Genomic DNA, 19,459 nt, shown 5'->3' with positions numbered 1-19,459 from the left:
ATGGATGTTTTGTATTGTTTTGTTTTGTCTCTCTATTTGTTTGTTTGTTTTGTTCTCTAAAGAGAAGCTGTTAATACTGCCATTATTATTCAAACTCATGATTTGAATGCTTCTGTGAAAATACCAATAAACAAAGTTGTAAAAAAAAGAAAAGTAGGAAACAAAGAATAAAGGGCACATACAAAATATGTCCGCGACCCACAAATGGGTCCCGACCCAGTGTTTGGGAACCACTTCGTTATACATGCCGTCTTCAGTACACCACCATGCATGCAAGAATGAACCAAGGCATGAAGGCATGAATGAATGTGTGAATGCGTTACCTTTGGTGGGCCCCCTGCGTGTGCCCATGGCCTGTTGCTCCTCAGAGTGGTTGAGCCTGCGGACCACGTCGGCCAAAGCGGACTTTAAAAGCTGGATCTCGTCCTCCTGCATCTGCACCCGCTGCTCCAGGGAGGCGATGCGGTCCGTCACCTCCATACTGCTGGCTGCTGATGCACTGTCATCTGACCACCAGACACAGAGAGAGAGAGAGAGGGAGGGAGGGAGGGAGGGAGGGAGGGAGGGAGAGAGAGAGAGAGTGAGAAAGAGAGACAGTGAGGGAGGGAAGGAGAGAGAGAGAGCGAGAGAGATTCCATTAGTTATGCACTACAAAGATTCATGGTCAAGTCGATATAATAAATAAGCAGAACAGCAGACAGGAAGAAGGGGCTCTAGCGGTGAGAGATAGATTGAGACAGAGGGTTCATAGGAGGACGATGAACACATTTGAGAACAAGTTCATGTATAAACGTCCATGTTTTGTCTGAGACGAGCCTGCAGCTTGCATACATTGCATACATTGCAAGATGCAATGAACTATGCCTCGCTTTTTCTATTTGCCAGTGCGCAATCCCTCTCCCTCTCTCTCTCTCTCTCCTTCCTTGTTATTTATTCATTTGTCTGTCTATTTTCTTGTTATTCAGCCTGTCCTGCATGCTTGTTATTTGGCGGTCTCGGTCTGTCCTTTGAGTTAAATGTAGCTTAACACACCGTTTTCACCTCTGCATCTGACACCCTGGTAGAGGCCAAGCAAGGGCCACTTCATTCACACACACACGCACACGCGCACACGCACACGCACACACACACACACACACACACACACACACACACACACACACACACACACACACACACACACAACACTTTGATGTCAGAGTGGTCTGATGAAATATTAATGTAAATCGGTGCCGTGTTTCCCTGCAGACTGCTAACAACAGACTGATGCATTATGCATCAGTGCCGCGGCAGCATCTGGTGATTAGGCTAAACTAACTAGCATGTTCCTCCTGATGAAGCTATACACTGAACCCCAACAGCCTGCTGAGGTTAAGTTTCATGACTCTTTTTTAATGAATATTTCTGGAATAAGTGAAGCGGAACAGTGCTCTTATTGTGCCAAATCGTTTTTTATTGAATTCAGGGAATCTGCTGAGGTCAAATGTGTGATTAGCTCTCTCGACTCTTTTGGATAAACAAAATATGCTTGGGGACCTAACTGTGCTGCTGTTGCGCGTGTTCACTGTAGCCTATTATGCCAAATATAGAGCAACATATAAACTGAGAATTTTAAAGCTATATAATGTATTTGTTGTGTGTGAATAAAATGTTATTTTAGTTTGGTTATGGAGTTTGAAGTTACAATGGGTTTGTATAGAAAGGGGGCGGCGGGGCAGCTAAAAAGAATATCAAATATCTAAATATTGAATCGAGCAACTTAAAGACTGTCTGGGGTGTTCACATAAGTCTGAGTGGACGATAAAATGACGAAAACATTTGATATTGCATCTTGGAAATGAGACTGAGGACGAGGAAGCAAACCGTCAGAGATTAGACTACTGATGTAGACTACAGTTGGAGGCCATCGATATTGTCCTTTTCTTTTTGCTGAGGTTTGCGTGATCTGCGCAAAAGGACAGTTAACCCATTTTGGGCGGGAACCCCTTTTGGTGTTTTAAACATTGTTATAATTTAGCTATTGAAAAATAGCAGATCTACAAGCTCATAGCGCGCCACCGAGTGGCGCGCTACGAGCTTGTAGGTCTGCTATTTTTGAAAAATCGTGAAAATATTTATTTCAGGAAACTGGAGGATTTAGAAGGATTTTTTTAAATTTTGAGGTCAGGCCTAAATGGGTCAAATGATAAGGGACAATATCGGTGGCACCCAACTGTAGACTAATTATCAGACTCAAGCTTCCTGAAGCTCAAGAGAGTCCACTCAGGGAGTGGGCGGGGTCTAGGGGCTGGACCCAGTCTACGAACTACTGATGCTCCCTGCAAGTACATTCATCTGCTAATCAATGATCAGGCTCTTAAGTCACAGTAAATCCACCTCTAATTGGTTTACACATTTGCCCATATGGGTAAAATAGTGCACAGCCTTCACAGCCTTTTCAATCATTTACTAAAACCACAGCACTAACACATCAGCCTAAAAAGCCTTCATCAGCTTATTTCATGAAATAATTACTGATATACACAATTATCTCACATGATAACACAACAAAAATGTTTATACTGATAATTCAAATACGCATATGGTACACACACATAACAGTTACTGTTCTGCACCATATATTATTGAATATTACATTCTGAAAATCATCACAAACCCCACAAAGTCTGAAGAGGTATTTGGAAAAGGAATTTGGGTATCACTAACCATGGGGTAATGATGTAAAAAAATATTTTTTGGTTTGTTTGCTTTGTTTTTACAAATATTTATGTAAATAAGTAAATGTCTTCTACTGTAGGTTTTGTCATGGGGACAGCTCATCTACATGAGACAGTATTGTAAATTAATTCACGCATTAAGAATCTGAGCTCATAGCAGGAAATGCTAATAATAAGTGACTAAACCAATTAATGTGACAGGACACACTTGTTAGTTGGCTCACGCAAGGCGCACGCACGCACGCACACACACACGCAAACCACCAAACCGCTGTGTTTTTCTGGCAGCGCTTTAACAATGTCCGGCCATTACTATCACTTGTGATTAATATTACACTGGGCAGACAAGAAGAGACAGAAGTCTTGCAATGCAGCTTCTAAATATAGGACTAGACCTGGCTAATATAACTGTAACATTTATTTGGGGGGGGGGGGGGGGGGAATCCTGAGTGCTAATTTAACTCAGGGTGTGTACAAATAACCATTTGTTTGGGTATTTTCACACTCTCCGATAAATTAACATTAAGGATGTTAGTGTGTACACAAGGTTCAATACGGATTCCTTTCATAATATCAAACGTGGCTGTGGATACAGTTCTATGTATTGTCTACATAAAAAAGTGAAAGACTCTGTTGATTTAATTCTGATTGTGTAAAAAAAACCAGAGTTACTCAGAGGTTGATGTCTAGGCATCATCATCTGACTCCCTATGAGAGGGGACGTCCCGTAACGACAAGCCCTTTCTGTAGAAACAAAGCATGAGGAACTATGTGTGTTATAACTCTTTACATACACAGTGGTGACGTTACCAGTGCAATGATGAAAATGTCACCTCAATATCCATACTTTTACCCTAACCGTCAAACTCAAAGAAAATGTTGTTGTCATTGATAACCAACAAAGCAAAATGTGTCAATAGCATCACAATCATTTTAACCACTTTATCCACATTTTATACTTTGGATATTCAAAAATCTTGACTGTGTTTTTGAATAATTTTGAATATTTTTTACACAAATCTCTTTTGGGGGTCCCTGGCACAAAACCTTTTCAGATGGGGGTCCGAGGACAAATATATATATATCAATTTAGGAATCCTTGGCACAAAGAAGTTTGAGAACCACTGAACTGAAAACAAAGCGACAAATAATGTCCTCCGAGACAAAACGGTACACAACCACCATCATGTCTAAACGGTATACCAACACAACCACCATCACCATGTCTCCTCACCTAAAAATGTCTCCTTGGTGGCTCCCTGTTCTTATCCATGTGTGTGCGGCGCGCCGGCACACACGAAAACACAAGAGAACATCCCCCGGAGACAAAACCCTTTTTCTATCAGTTCAGCATCTGCCGTGGGTCTGGTCCTGACACTGACACAATGACAGCATGACACCATCAATCCCTGCAATACAATGACTGGCTGTCACAGGCCTGATTCCACAGGACTGGGCTAATCATCAGCCCCAAACAGCCTCCATGACCTGTGGTATAAAGTAACTAAATACATTTACTCAAAACGTCAAAAGTAAGGTTTTTTTTTCTTTTTTACTTGCAATTACAATTTACAATTTAGCAGACGCTCTTAATCCAGAGCGATTTACAGTAAGCAACTTCCCTGGAGTATTTCAAATGTTCAGTACTTTCACTTCTATTCCACTACATTTAAGAGGCAAATATTAGACTCTTGCTCCACTACAATTATTTGAAAACGTTACTTTGTAGAATAGCCAATCTACAAGCTCACAATGTGTCACATGGTGACGCATTGTGAGCTTGTAGATTTTTGGAAATTGCCGATGTTCCAAAGATTCTCTCTGTGGACTTTGGGGAAACATACTATTAAGTCAGCTGTCAGTCTTACCATGTCCTCAAACAAATGTAATTCTCTGCTCTGGAAGACAATACTACAGCAGGTCATTGATGCCTCATGTCTGTGTTATAACTCCAACAGTCCAGTGGAGCCAAACAGCCTGTACAGCAGGTAGGCTACACCAGGGGTTCTCAACCCGTGGGTCGCGACCCCTCGGGGGGTCGCCAAATTATTTTAGGGGGTCCCCAAATTATTTGCACAAAAAAAAAATTAAAAGATTTTTTTTTTAAATTTATTTTCACGATTTTTCAAAAATAGCAGACCTACAAGCTCGTAGCGCGCCACTCGGTGGCACGCTATGAGCTTGTAGATCTGCTATTTTTCAATAGCTAAATTATAACAATTAAAACAAAAGGGGTTCCCGCCCAAAATGGTTTAAGGTTATTGTAGCAGTCAATTTATATTGGGGGTCGGGAGGGGGCGGGGCGGGGGTCCCGAGACATTGCCAAAGCATTTCCGGGGGTCCCCGGGCAAAAACGTTGAGAACCCCTGGGCTACACTATGCAGCACTGGGGTTATTTCAAGAGGCCAGGCAGGCAGCAATGTATAGCCAGGCAGGGGATCAGAGCACCAAGAGACTACAGGAATTGGTCTGTCACAACATTATGACTATCATGTCAGGCTTTCAATGCCAGAAAAGCTTGTGGTTTATACAGCAACGCTGATAAGCGGCAACATTACAATAATCTTGTTGCCGGATGAAAGTAAGCTCAGCTCTCTATCCAACCACCTGCCAAGTGGTGTTCACGGACTCGAATACCACAAAACTAGGTATGTGGAACTGTCACATTGTCAGCTACTGGGCTGACAATGACAGCTCTTAGACCTTCATGACAGTAGTAAGTAGCCTTGCCAAGCCATGAGGCCCATAGGGCAGGAGCCTATCTCCTGTTTCTGTAGCGTGAGGCAGCTTGATGTACAAGTACACCCCCTGGACATGACGCTAGTATGTTGCAGGGACTTACCCCCAATCCAACCCTTGATGCTGAGTGTGAAGCAGGGAGGCACTGGGTCCCATTTTTAGAGTCTTTGGTATGACCTGGCCAGGGATTGAACCCCGACCTCCCAGTCTCAGGGCGGACACTCTAACCACAAGGCCACTGAGCTGGTGAGCTGAGCTTCATGATGTGCAATGAGTCGCACTCGTTACATATACGATATACTGTTTAAAGTTGGAAATGCTTGCTTCATTTAGGTGGGGCTTAAAGGAGTGGTTCTCAAACGGTTGAATTTCAAGGACCCCCATAACTCTGAGAGTGTACAAATGAACCAACCCCGTAAGAGTCCATCTGGTTTCATTTGTACACTCAGAGTTACAGACCACCTATATGGGTCCATTTGGAATTGGAACCCCCTCGTTCAACCGTAGGACTTCAGATTGCTGCTGGCGTTCAGCAGCAATCTGCATTCAGATAAACCGAACTAAAATGTCAGGAAGCGTTTAATACTAAATGTGGGAGTCAGGAGATATTGAGCCAGAGGGAAGAATAGCGATGCTGATTTTTTTAGACCTCTTATTAAGGTCATGTGACACAACATCAAGTAAATGTGTTATGAATAATAAACTTTAACCTGATTTGGGCAGATATTAAAGGGAGGAAGACAAGAGAGAAAGAAAGAGACAGACAGACAGACAGACAGACAGACAGACAGACAGACAGACAGACAGACAGACATCACTCGAAACCCAGCATACCTTGGTGTCGAAAAATAATGGGCCCAAGTCATTTTTTTACTAAGAATAGAGGGTTAAACTGAGGGTTAAAAGTGCATGTCTCATGATCTCATGATCACTCCCATCCGTCACTTTCAGGTGACGGATGGGTGAAAGGTGAGCGACCGGACAGAGACACTACAGTATTAACCAATCCGCTGGTCAGATAAGGGCCGTGAGTGACCACAACTTAAGAGACTAAAAATAAACACGAGAGGATCAGAAAGTGAAGACTCGTAGAGGGCGGAACGACGAGCAAACAACATGTGGGCGGTGCCGGCAGGAAATATGGGACGCAGAGAGAGAGAGAGAGCGAGAGCGAGAGAGAGAGAGAGAGAGAGAGAGAGAGAGAGAGAGAGAGGAGTGGGGGATGGAGAGCAACAATAAAAACACAGAGGGGAAAAGATGGCAGAGGACAGAGAGGAGCATAAATAGAAGTGTGTTTGTGTTTGCTATGTTTGCTAGAGGGGGACAAGAAGATCAGAGGCCAACACGACTCCCATGAGGACCCCTTGTGTCCTTGGGAGAACATGTGGATGTCAGCTGTATCCTCAGGTCAAGCTCCGGTCAAATGTATCCTCAGGTCAAGCTCCGGTCAAATGAGTGACGCACGCACGCACGCACGCACGCACGCACGCACGCACGCATGCACGCACGCACGCACGCACGCACGCACGCACGCACGCACACACACACACCTCTGTCAAACGGTAAGCGTTCATGGTGTGGTGGAGAGGATTATGGGATACAGTATGTGTGCAGCAGATAGTGCTCAGCGCGTGTGATCCCTAGACTCATGTAGTCTAGACTTTGATGTGTGTCTTTATCCCAGGACCGATCTATACATTAAGTAAGGGTCCATTTGGACACCCTGAGTTACAGACCCGTAGGCAACCATTTGTAGATCAATTTTGTAGATGATCTATTTTTGGAGAAGAGATTTGAAAGTGGGGGTACCAAGTATAGATATATTAGTGTTGTAGTACTCAAGTCCGGTCTCGAGTACACTTTTTCATTCAGTCTCGTCTCGGTCTCGCACGTCATTTTACTCCGTCTTGACTTGGTCTCGGACCAAGGGACTCCTCCCCTACCGAGTCCACTCGAGTCACTACAATGCAATAAAATAAGTTAAACTTATTATACCCATATTATGAACATCCCATTCAAAATAACATTATAAGAGAGCTGTCTGGCGCTTATAGACAGATATCTTGTTGAGTAACAGAGAGCAGCTGACACACCTGCCTGCTCTCGCAGTGTTTTATACCTATATCAAATGAGAAAAAAAGAAGAAAGGAAATCTGGTCTCGGTCTCGCCTCCCGTTGGTCTTGCCCCCCACTTGGACTTGGTCTTCACTTGGACTCGTTTTAGGTGGACTCAACTACAACACTACCCTGGGTATTCCCGGTCAACTGGGTACAGTATACACAGTAGGGCTTCATCTATCAAGACCTGAGGCCAATTCTACAAATACCTTCTAAATCAGTCGCAATCAAACCAATGTTTACGTGCCAAATGCCAATGACCCCTAAAATGATATGTCTTTGACCGCGGACCCCCACATCTAAAAACATTTTGTGCCAGGGACCCACAGAAGAGCAGATTTGTGAAATTCACTTTCAAGATTAAAGAAAAAATAAAGAAAAAAGAAATAGCAGATATACAAGCTCACAGCGAGCTTGTAAATCTGCTATATTTGAGAAGCACTGTTGGTAGTGCTGTCGCCTCACAGCTAGAAGGTCCTGGGTTCGATTCCCGCTCGGGACGCTGTGGCCGCTGGCGGCGTGTTTCCTCCTCCGCGTCATCAGTGCCCATATACCCGAGGCGGGGTTGGCGAAAGGGCCAACCCCGGCCCTGTTTCTGTGTTTGCATGTTCTCCCCGTGTCCCCTAGGGTAGGTACCCTAAAAAAAACATGCAGTAATCCTGGTCTCTAAACTGCCTCCCCCTGGCCAGCCTGATGGAAGGGAAAGGAACTGGTTGGAATAACGTGTTCCTTCCACGCGCTACGTCCAACCAGGGAAACTCCCCCCTGTCAGGTGCAAAGGAGCAACTTGGACACTCAGGCATGAAGGAAGCATGAGTTCAAGTCTGTTGCTCTCCCCATGTCCCCCATATATGGGGACTAGGTTGGCGGAGGGTGTGCAGAGCCCAGGATCACATTAGATAATTGACACAGGGGTGAAAAATGGGTTACAAAATCGTGGGATAAAAATGATAAAGAAAAAAAAAAAAAAACTATAATGTTCTAAATCCAACCACACGTTTTCCCATTTTTATTGGGTTAAACGTAACACTTTCATACTGTACATCATACTGTACCATCGTACTGTATCAGTGGCATATTTAACTAGCATTCAAATCGGTTTAACCACTTTAACCATTGTGTACATCGGCTACATAAAAATAGCCGATCTGCAAGCTCACAATATGTTGCATTCTAGATCTGCTGTATACGTAACAAATCTTGTATGGGGGTCCCTGCCCCTGGCCCAAAATATTTTCAGATGGGGGTCTGAAAAGGTTTGAGAACCAAGTATGTGCATCAAAGCCAGAGTCCAGAATCTAGTCCAGACATAAACAAGCCTCCGAATGATATATTGACCCTTTCTGCTGACTCATCAGGGTAACTACTAGCCCACAGTAGTTGTGATGGCAACAGCATTTAGTTCAACACTGGGTAATTTGGAGGCCCTGGATGACTCTCACATAAATTGTGTCTCATAAAGTGTAGGCGCCGGCTATTGATTGACCATAAAGACATCTGAACGTGGCGGATTTAGATTTAACGAGGAAATTACGCAAACAAATATAATAGAATGAAAATATATAGCAAATCATGAAACAAAGAAACTTTATAATTTTCCTGTGACATTAAGGGAGAAGTGGTGGGCTGTAGAAGCACCCAGTAAGGCTGGCAGCAATCCCAGCATCCAACACAAAACTCTTTCTCAGCCTCAACCTTTTCTCCACATAAAACAGGGCTTTGTCCCCCAATAACAAATTACCAGGAAGGAGTGAGAGGAGGCGGGCCATTTGTTCCACCCAGTGTGTGTCTGTATCTATGTGTGTCTGTATCTATGTGTGTGTGTGCGCGTGCGTGCGTGCGCGTGTGTGTGAGCGCGTGCGTGCGTGCGTGCGTGGCATGCGTCGAGTGTTTGTTCTGTTCCACCCAGAGACAGTACGGTCATTTGAAACCAGATTTGCATGGTGTGAAAACGGTCCGATAGAGAAACACTGAATAGAAGACAGGAAGACACACTGTGAAGAGGCGATAGTGTCACCAACGCTGTACACAGTTCACATCATATGTCAGCCATCTGGCCTGGAGGGAGATGCACAGCAGGACCACGATAATAGACCTTGAAAGAACCATTAACAATAAAGCACAAATCTTAGTTATTTTCCCGCAATGATAGCAATTGTTTCTATAGACCAGGGGTAGGCAACCTTAGGCACGGTGCCAATATTGGCATAGGGATGGGTGATGCCGCGCAGTCGGTCCATGACCACCATTATATCAACTCAGTTCATATTTGCTGAGGTAAACATAGGTATTTCCAGAAAGAAAGTCACTCTGTGTCCGGTACCAGCGACGAACTGCATGCACAACCCATTGTTTTGAACATAGGTATCTTGCCATAAACACAGTGAACAAGGCCAATGTCACAGCCACCGAGGGTATAGTAGCTAAAAACCAGGGAGTGAGGGATAGTTGTCACGTTCTTGGATTATACCCACTGAAGGTACTCTACCTGTCCAAACCCCTTGTAGTGCTACACTTCAAACTCAGTACAAAGTAAATGAACCATGTCCATTCCCTTTCCTCCCATACCAACACCTGTGCTTTGCTGATTCAAATGATAAATACATACATATTTAATGGAGTCTCTAATGGGAACACACACACACACACACACACACACACACACACACACACACACACACACACACACACACACACACACACACACACACACACACACACACACACACACACACACACACACACACACACACACACACACACACACACACACACACACACACACACACACACACACACACACAGCTTTCCTGTTGGTTCTTCCAATAGCAGCAGATGTAACAGACCAATTACAGCGGTGGGAGGACTGCTATGGGCACAAGGAGGTTAATTATAATTATACTGTATCTGTTCACATTACAACTGGCCAGACTGCATGGGACACAGATGACGATGGGCTTAACTGGTGCTTTGGGATCAACAGAGACTATAATATGGAAATTATAATTATTATTCAGATAATCAGGCCAGCACTCACCTTCGGACAGAATGTATCTTCAATTAAAGCGTGCAAAAGATGCACACACATGAATGTCTGTGTACAATATATATGACACGTGGATACAGTGCACTGATGTGCTATAGTGGGAATAATCCACATACATACTGTGAATATTCCATTTGAAATAATCTAGTTAAATTTTAACCACATGAACACTAACAGACCTATTCCGAGCATTCGGCAGAGATAGCACAAAAAGCTCACAACTCATTGCAATGTGATGCGTTGTGAGCTTGAGGGGACCAAGTAGGCCAAGTGTAGAGCCCTGGCAGACAACGGATGTAGAGTTCAAGTGGTTAGGGAACTTCACATATTTTCATCAAGGTCTCTCCATGGCTTCTGTCTGCTCATATTATAGCATGAAGGCTGAGGTAACACCTTGAATAATCAGTCAAGAACAGCAGCACAACAGCTGTAGCCTCCATGGGTTTCTGCTGACTGCTGTGATTTATCATCATCCCACAAATACAGTGATGGAAAAAGTACTCGCATGTTTTAATGAAGTAAAAGTATCAAATACTGCAATGTAGAACTACTCTGTTACAAGCAAAAGTTCGGAATTCATGAAAATTAACTTTTTTTTAAAGTGCCAAAAGTAGAATGTACTCATTGTGCAGAATGGCCCATTTCAAGTTTTCAAATGTTTAAACACATCTACAAGCTCACAATGTTTCACATCGCGACACATTGTGAGCTTGTAGATCTGCTATTTTGAAATGGCCGAAATGTATATCGCAGGGTAATGCATGTTTTGGAAATTGAAAATACTCAAGTAAAGTACAAATACCTCAAAATTGTACTTAGGTAAATGTTCTTTACTGGCATTGCAGATAGAATGCAGGGCTCTGTTCCACCTGTTATCATGTATGGACCGTGCAGCCTGGATGTAGGTGGTTCTTTAATAGAGCTCACTGTTCCGTCTCTAGACGTGAAATCATGTTCCAGGACTGAAACAGCCGAGTTCCTCTGGCCTGCAATGTTCCTTCTTCTGACCTTCACAGTTCCCACTGTATTTTGACACACGCGTGCACGCACGCATGCACAGTTTGTGCACGCACGCACGCACACACAGCCTGAAGGCTTCATAGTCATGACATAGCCAGTAGACACACACACACACACACACACACACACACACACACACACACACACACACACACACACACACACACACACACACACACACACACACACACACACACACACACACACACACACACACACACACACACACACACACACACACACACACACACACACACACACACACAAGCTGAATGCCTCCCTTGTCACGATTTATGCAGGGAGCTAGTTAGATGCACATGCAGTAAAATGCAATGCATTGTACTGTGTATATATAGTGTAACTATATAGGTATATACTGTAGGCTATAGATAGATAGATAGATAGATAGATAGATAGATAGATAGATAGATAGATAGATAGATAGATAGATAGATAGATAGATAGATAGATAGATAGATAGATAGATAGATAGATAGATAGATAGATAGATCACATTTACCACTTGAATCCTAGCATTCCTATTCTGTGTGGAATATTTGCGTAAAATAGCCCATCTACAAGCTCACAATGCGTCGCAATTCTTGAGCTTGTAGATAAAACTATTTTTGTCGGGGAGATTTTTATGTGGGGGGCATACCAAGTACAGAACCGAAATGGTCAACTAAGTATTTGTTTACTGTTTAAAGTGTAGACTATTGAGGGTTTAAGTGGTTAATAAATCGCTTTGAACAAAATTCTAAATTCTATGTGTATAGCCCTGCCTAGCTGTTATCTGTTGAATTCTGTTCTGTTGCATGTTACATGCTCAGTTTAGTTATTCAGTGGCTGTTTAGCTATGCTAAGCTATGCTATGCAGATTAGCATTCATAACATCATTATGTGTCTGTGGAGGTACCAGCAAAGATGTATTAAGGTCTATTAAAAGCATTCATTCATGCCCAGTGCAGCACAGCACACCCGGTGTGCAGCCAGGGACGATGGCACAATGTGCACCTTAGACTTATTGCTTTACGTAAGTGGCATTGTTTTCAACTGGCAAGGTTCAGCCAGCCGGTTGGTTCCCATATACAGTAGATCATGCATCTACACACAGCATGATTCTTAATGTTGTATTACTTATTCTAATTACATCAGAAACAGAGCAGCTTGCTAGTAGCTTTCCTCTTAGAGAGGCCTGCAATCTGAGTCCCTGGACCAACAGCCTGTGTACATGTCCTAAACTGACAAAAATAGAGTTCAACCCGTGATTATTTTGAGCCGATCCTGATATTTCATTAGCTTATAGTCACGTTAGGCTTGTTCCATGTATAGATCAAATAAGCAGCCAACCTCCAGAATATTCACATGATGATACACATCATCGTGGCTCTCATCCACAAAAACAGTATCAGGTGTTTGCTGCTACATCCCTACTACTAATATAATTTGTAAAACACACACACACACACGGCAGTGTGAAACTCTGAGAGACACGGGGTCATACGAAGAGTGCAGTGTGACTAGGACGTAAAGCCCTGCTGGCCACAAAATCTCTCTGCTTGGATAGATGACATAGAAGAGTGCTTTGCCTTTTAGCCTCACTTGCGGCAGCCGGACAAGATCAAATGGTAGGACAGGGTGTGCTTGGGGAGTGTGTACGAAGAGAGTGTATGTGTTAGAGTCAGAGAAGAAGAGAAGTGCCAAGATGAGATGAAACGGTGGTAGATGAAAGGGGTGAAGAGTTTGAGACTACAGGAAGAAAGGATTGGGAATGGGAAGAAGAGGGAGAGAAATTGTGTGTGTGTGTGTGTGTGTGTGTGTGTGTGTGTGTGTGTGTGTGTGTGTGTGTGTGTGTGTGTGTGTGTGTGTGTGTGTGTGTGTGTGTGTGTGTGTGTGTGTGTGTGTGTGTGTGTGTGTGTGTGTGTGTGTGTCTCTCTAAGACGTGACCATAGGAAATCGATGAACCATTACTTGGATCAGCAGTAGTGGATGAGCTCTGCCACACTGGTCAATATTTACTAGAAGCATGTTACAGTACAGGTGACTGATGGCAGGAATCCTGAACTCATTTTATTCTCTCTCTCTCTCTGTCTCTCTGTCTCTGTCTCTCTCTCTACAGTTAGCCTGTGGACACATGGGATGGATGTCCCAGGGCAGGTCAGCCACTGAGCGAGTTTTACTGGACGTTGATGGATAGCGTGGTTTATTCAGGGAGAACGGGGAGATACCAGGACAGAGAGACAGGCGGGACAGACATTTGAGGGACATGAGAAGGGGAGAGGTTTTTTTTCAAGACCCTAGCCTACACAACATAACACAGTAAACTCCCGAGTGTTCACTTAACTCCGAGTGTAGAAATGGAACCAAATAGACCAGTAAGGGTCGATTTGGTTCCATTTGTACACTCTCGGAGTCACAAATAGATAAATCTACACTGAAGATTTTACTGTGTAGGTGTAGCCTCGGCGGTGGGGAATACAACTAGTATATCCCAGGCAGCGATCACGTGAAACTCAATCGATTCAGGAAGAGGATCAGGATCTCCTCCCTGGTCAGCTGTAAATGTCACTTTGACGGCAGGCCTTTGAGGGATGGCCCCTGTCCATCCACCTGTGCAGCTGTCATTCCATCCAGCTATCCCTCTCTCCTTGTTTTGTGCGTTGTGGTTGGTTGGTAACGTGAGCGAGGCTTTAATCCTAATACTGTACACGTGCCGTCATTAATAGGGCTTTACAAAGAGACTTGTGTGTGTGTGTGTGTGTGTGTGTGTGTGTGTGTGTGTGTGTGTGTGTGTGTGTGTGTGTGTGTGTGTGTGTGTGTGTGTGTACTGCAGAGATACTGTAAAGGGGATGGGGATGTCTACTCTGGAGGTTTTTCTGCATTGTTAAACAGTGCGTAGAGACTGGGAAGGCGAGAGAGAGAGAGAGAGAGAGAGAGAGAGAGGATAACATGCAGCAAAGGGCCTCGGGTCAGATTCGAACCCAGGCCAGCTGCGGGAATGACTTCATATGATCTGCACTGTACCAGGAAAGCTATCGTGTTGACCCAGGATATCTGAAGTTAATGAGGAGAACTCATTAACCTCATCCAGGTCATTTAAATGAATAAAAGCAAGCCATCAGATTTGTAGGCCTTGTCTGCCAGCTTCCTCCACTGAGCTGAAACTCGACCGTGGGATTGTTCTCTTATTATTAGTCAACTTTCTCAGCTTATTTCTATACATACTGAGGCAAGGAGGGGCAGTGCAGCCAGTAAGGCATTATGGTTATTCAATAGAATTCAGCAATCCAGTCAAACCCTAGTCAAACACACAGACATCATCATTTTTCAGGCCATATGGTGCAAAATTCAAATTGTGCTACTGTTATCTACTACAAGTACTATTAACATTGAGTGACTGCAGTTTCTTCCAGCGGTGAAATGTCCCTTTAAGGAGAAGTCCTTAAGGCTATGTAAGGCTACTGTAGATGTGGGTCTGCGGCCAAATACATATAATTTTTGGGGTCCTTGACATGAAAAGGTTTGAGCACCACACCGATATATACATTTTTCAGAAAACTGTTAGGATTTAGAAGACATTTGTAGAATCTGCCCCAGGTTTTAATGGGTTAACAGAGAAGGGACAATGGCTTGATTGAAGTGACAGAAGACATCGAATGCTGGCATTTTATTGAACTAAACTAAAGTAATGGACAAAAGGACAAGATGTGGATGTGATTTCAGAGCCTTGAGACTTCTATTAAGGCATCACAAATGTCATTAAAGGGCACTCAAAAACTAAAGTGGACCAAACAAGTCCTCTCCTCCAGATCCAGAACAATCTAAATGCAATTTCTCGTGGACAAATTGAAAATCCCCTGTGTGTGTGTGTGTGTGTGTGTGTGTGTGTGTGTGTGTGTGTGTGTGTGTGTGTGTGTGTGTGTGTGTGTGTGTGTGTGTGTGTGTGTGTGTGTGTGTGTGTGTGTGTGTGTGTGTGTGTGTGTGTGCGCGCGCAGTGGAGTTTGTCAGTCAGCTTCAACTAGCTTCTATTTCCTGAGGACAAAACATGCAGCCTATGTGTGTTTCTCCAGTTTAGCTGACCTAGTCTCTGAACATTAGTCTGGTTGGATGCTCCACAACACACGAACCAGCTGGGGAGAGAGGGAGAGAGAGAGAGAGAGAGAGAGAGAGAGAGAGAGAGAGAGAGAGAGAGAGAAAGGGAGGTGTTCCGGAACGAATGACATCATTGCTTTCTGCCCAGAGTGGATTTGAGTTCAGCTGGGCGGCAGCAGCAGAACAGTATGATGTCAGACTGGTCTACAAGCCCTGCAGACTGAACACACGTGCACATGCACGCACGCACACATGCGCACGCACGCATGCACGCACACACACTCTACCAATATTTATAAAAACACATACACAGAGTGCATTCAGATAGTTCAACCACACACTCACCCAATTAAGCATTCTGTTGGGGCGCTGCTCTTGTAGCGTGAATCCCAGCCTTCATTAGGTGTGTGTGTGTGTGTGTGTGTGTGTGTGTGTGTGTGTGTGTGTGTGTGTGTGTGTGTGTGTGTGTGTGTGTGTGTGTGTGTGTGTGTGTGTGTGTGTGTGTGCATGCACACAATGTATGAGTAACAGTGCACATGTAATCTGTGTATGTATGTTTCATACTGAGAGAGCTGAGAGATAGAGAGAGAGCAGAGAGAGAGAGAGAGAGAGAGAGAGAGAGATATAGAGAGCAGAGAGAGAGAGAGAGAGAGAGAGAGAGAGAGAGAGAGAGAGAGAGCAGAGAATGGAAAATCCCTGACAAATCCACAGCAGCATGTCTTAATTCATAGACTGACTCAGAGAGAGGAAACATGACAGGGTGGAGGATTCCACAAAACATCACAGTCACAGGAACCTCTCCTTGATCTCAGCCATGACACAGAAGGCCAAAATGAGTGCTGGACAGAAACCGATATTCAGAACCAATAACTGACTTAATCTGGCTCATCTGGTTAATCAATTAATTGAGAAGCAGGTTGTTGTTTTTTTTCTTAACAAATCAACCTGAACAAATTTGAATGGATTTGGATTGGAAAATGGATTAACCACTAAAACCTGTATTGTACATTGTTATACAATGGTGGCATCCAAAAATAGGAAGATGCATTAACGTAAAATAAATAAATAAACAAACAAACAAAAGATTCATTCATCATTGTATTCGAGGCAAAGGTTTGAAATACTTGTGATACTGATTTGAAGTCATGTAACCAATAGTACAAAGAGAAATCACACATTCTCTCTCTGTAGCTTTTCAAAGAAACCTTAATAATTATGCTATGATATCTCAGTATTGCAGCACCTTCTTCCTGCTAATCTGACTGCCTTGATACTGGGCTTCAGCCAACTGTCACCTAATCACATGGGCCTCAGAGGCGATGACAGCATAATGTCCAGTCCAAGAACTCTAGCCGTGCGCTGTAGTGTCATTTGTAAACCTGCTAACAAAGGCCATGACTTCCTAGCAGGAAGCTGCTGAGTTTATCCCGATGCAGTTTTGCACACAGCCTCGGTTACACCTGTTTTTCTGGTCGGACCCACTAACATGTCTCAGCTGGCATCTTTGGCCTTGTCAGCACGCTCTTCACTGAACAGGAATAGAACATGTGTTCATGATGACAGGTACATGTCCATGAACTTCATTCCTGTTGTTTTGACTTAAGGTTCAGGGTATCTGACCTTGCAGTTTGTAAGTCTCCCCTGATGAGACAGAGCATACTGTTCATTGTAATTGATAAACTGGATGGGTGTAAGTATTTGCCTTTTGTTTTTATTTTCTCAGTCTGTTAGTCGGGCTGCAACTAACGACTATTTTCATAATCGATTAATTGTCCGATTATTTTATTTAACCGATTAATCGGCACTTATTTAGCCATCACCTTATAAATTAGATGTTAGGTTCTTTTAGACAATTTTGATCAGCTGCTGATTATTAGGCTGCTATTCAAATAAAAGACAAATACAATCAAAATAAATTAAAGCCACCTCATCTTAAAGCCAAAGAATATCTACACATTTGACTAAAAAGTAACGGTACTGTTTTAAACTCAAATAGGTCATTTAAAAATAATAATCAAGACGTATATTTTTAGACATAGTATATTGGCTTTAATGTTAATTTGAGATGTTGAGGCCAGGTAAAATGGCCTCAGCCTTTAGATTTTGGATACTATGTGATTCTGCATAGAGCGTCACCATTGTTATGTGTCATATTTAGCTTTGCAGTCGCTATGGTTCTAAAGTGCAGCCATCAGCAGTGTAACGGAAGAGATGGCTCACTCCTCTTTAACACTGGAAAAACTATGGTTAAGTGGAAATACACCTATGATTAACTGCAACAAAAATAAACTCCAGCGATTAGTTGCAGATTTGATTACGATTACTAAATTAGTTGCCAACTAATCAATGAATCGTTGCAGTCTCAATGTGAACTCCCGAGTCATAACACCAGAGGTTTAAATCAGTCTGTTGTCACAATGTCATCCTGTCTTCCTCTTCCTTTCCCGTCTATTCTATTTTTGTAAAAGCAGAATTCCCTTCCCATACGCATTTAGACCTGAAGCTGATTCTAAAAACACCTTCTAAATTCTGACCTAAATTTTCTGAAAAACTTTATTTCATTTATATAAAAAAATTGGTAAAATCTATTATGTGGGTGCTGTCAGGGAGAAACCACCTGACTCCAAAATGTTCAACTTTCAGGATTTTTTTCCCCCAAGAAAACCTTATATTTTCTAAACAATGCATACTGCCTCATCAAGGTTAGTATTGTGGCTTTATATATTGCAAATTACTTAAATGAGAGGGGGAGAGGGTGGAGTTACAGTAGCTGCTTTAGCAGACAGATTGAGGGTCCAATGGAGTTAAGAGGTTTTGTCCGAAGTGCTTTTTAAATCTCAAAAATTGAGTTAGGTGGTTTCCTCCAGACAGCGACGACATAATAAAAAATCACACCCGAGTGAAGTAAGTGGTGTGGTTGCACCACTTAATAAAAATGATGTTGCTATACACTACAATATATGGCAATAACTACACACACATGGCTTGACACATATGGCTTGAAAGATATAACAGCATATAGGTGTTCCAAGTCTAAATGAGTTAGTGGAAGTCACCTCACCAGTGTATACAGCAATATCAAGCACACAGCGGTCATAGTTTCTATTCCATATAACCAGTGTCTATAATAACAGCTAAGAACTGTGACCTCTGAATTGAAGATGGCAAAATGTAACATGGGGCGAAGCACAACATGCTGCACAGAATGGTCATCAAGGTTCTATTACTGTAATTCACATCAATGCAGAACGCTGCCGCTCGCCTCCTTACTAGCAAGAGGAAGTACGATCATATCAGCCCCAAAATGGGCTGGCCCCCCTGTATCTATCATACACCCCAGCCAGGGCCCTGAGGTCGGCTGACCAGTTGCTCCTGATTGTGCCTCAAACTAGTTACAGGTCCAGACTAGGTGACCAAGCCTCTGCAGTGGCCTGTCCCAGCCTCTGGAACAGTTTGCCCCTACATATTAAGTCTGCTCGTTCCGTAGCGGTCTTCAAATCTTCACTTAAAACTAATTTCTTCTCCCTCATTTCTGTCTGATCGTAAAACCGTGGACATCTTGGCTTACGTTTTGGCTTATGTCAAAATGGCTTAAATTGTGTTTTCTTTTTGTTATTTTTGTTGTTAAATTGCATTATTTGTTTTTCTTTCCCCCTATTTAATCCGTCTTCTGTTTTTTAATCTGACTTTGTACAGCACTTTGGTTGACCCGTCTTTGGGCGGCGGT

The 19,459-nt window shown here is 43.2% G+C and overlaps 1 protein-coding gene across 7 annotated transcripts in view; it reads right to left on the bottom strand.

Moving 5' to 3' along the window:
- Positions 1-19,459, bottom strand: part of eml1 (EMAP like 1) — a 78,639-nt gene that overhangs the window by 37,429 nt on the left and 21,751 nt on the right. For all 7 annotated transcript variants that reach the window (XM_079529085.1, XM_079529083.1, XM_079529082.1 and 4 more), the window contains exon 2: positions 324-506. In XM_079529085.1, coding sequence (XP_079385211.1) covers positions 324-506 — 183 coding nt within the window. The remainder of the gene's footprint in view (positions 1-323; positions 507-19,459) is intronic.

The sequence above is a fragment of the Electrona antarctica genome (genome assembly GCF_951216825.1).
Source record: "Electrona antarctica genome assembly, chromosome: 18".
Taxonomy (NCBI): Eukaryota; Metazoa; Chordata; class Actinopteri; order Myctophiformes; family Myctophidae; genus Electrona; species Electrona antarctica.
The sequence above is the reverse complement of the archived record's forward strand: the minus strand, read 5'-3'. Positions and strand labels throughout refer to the sequence as shown.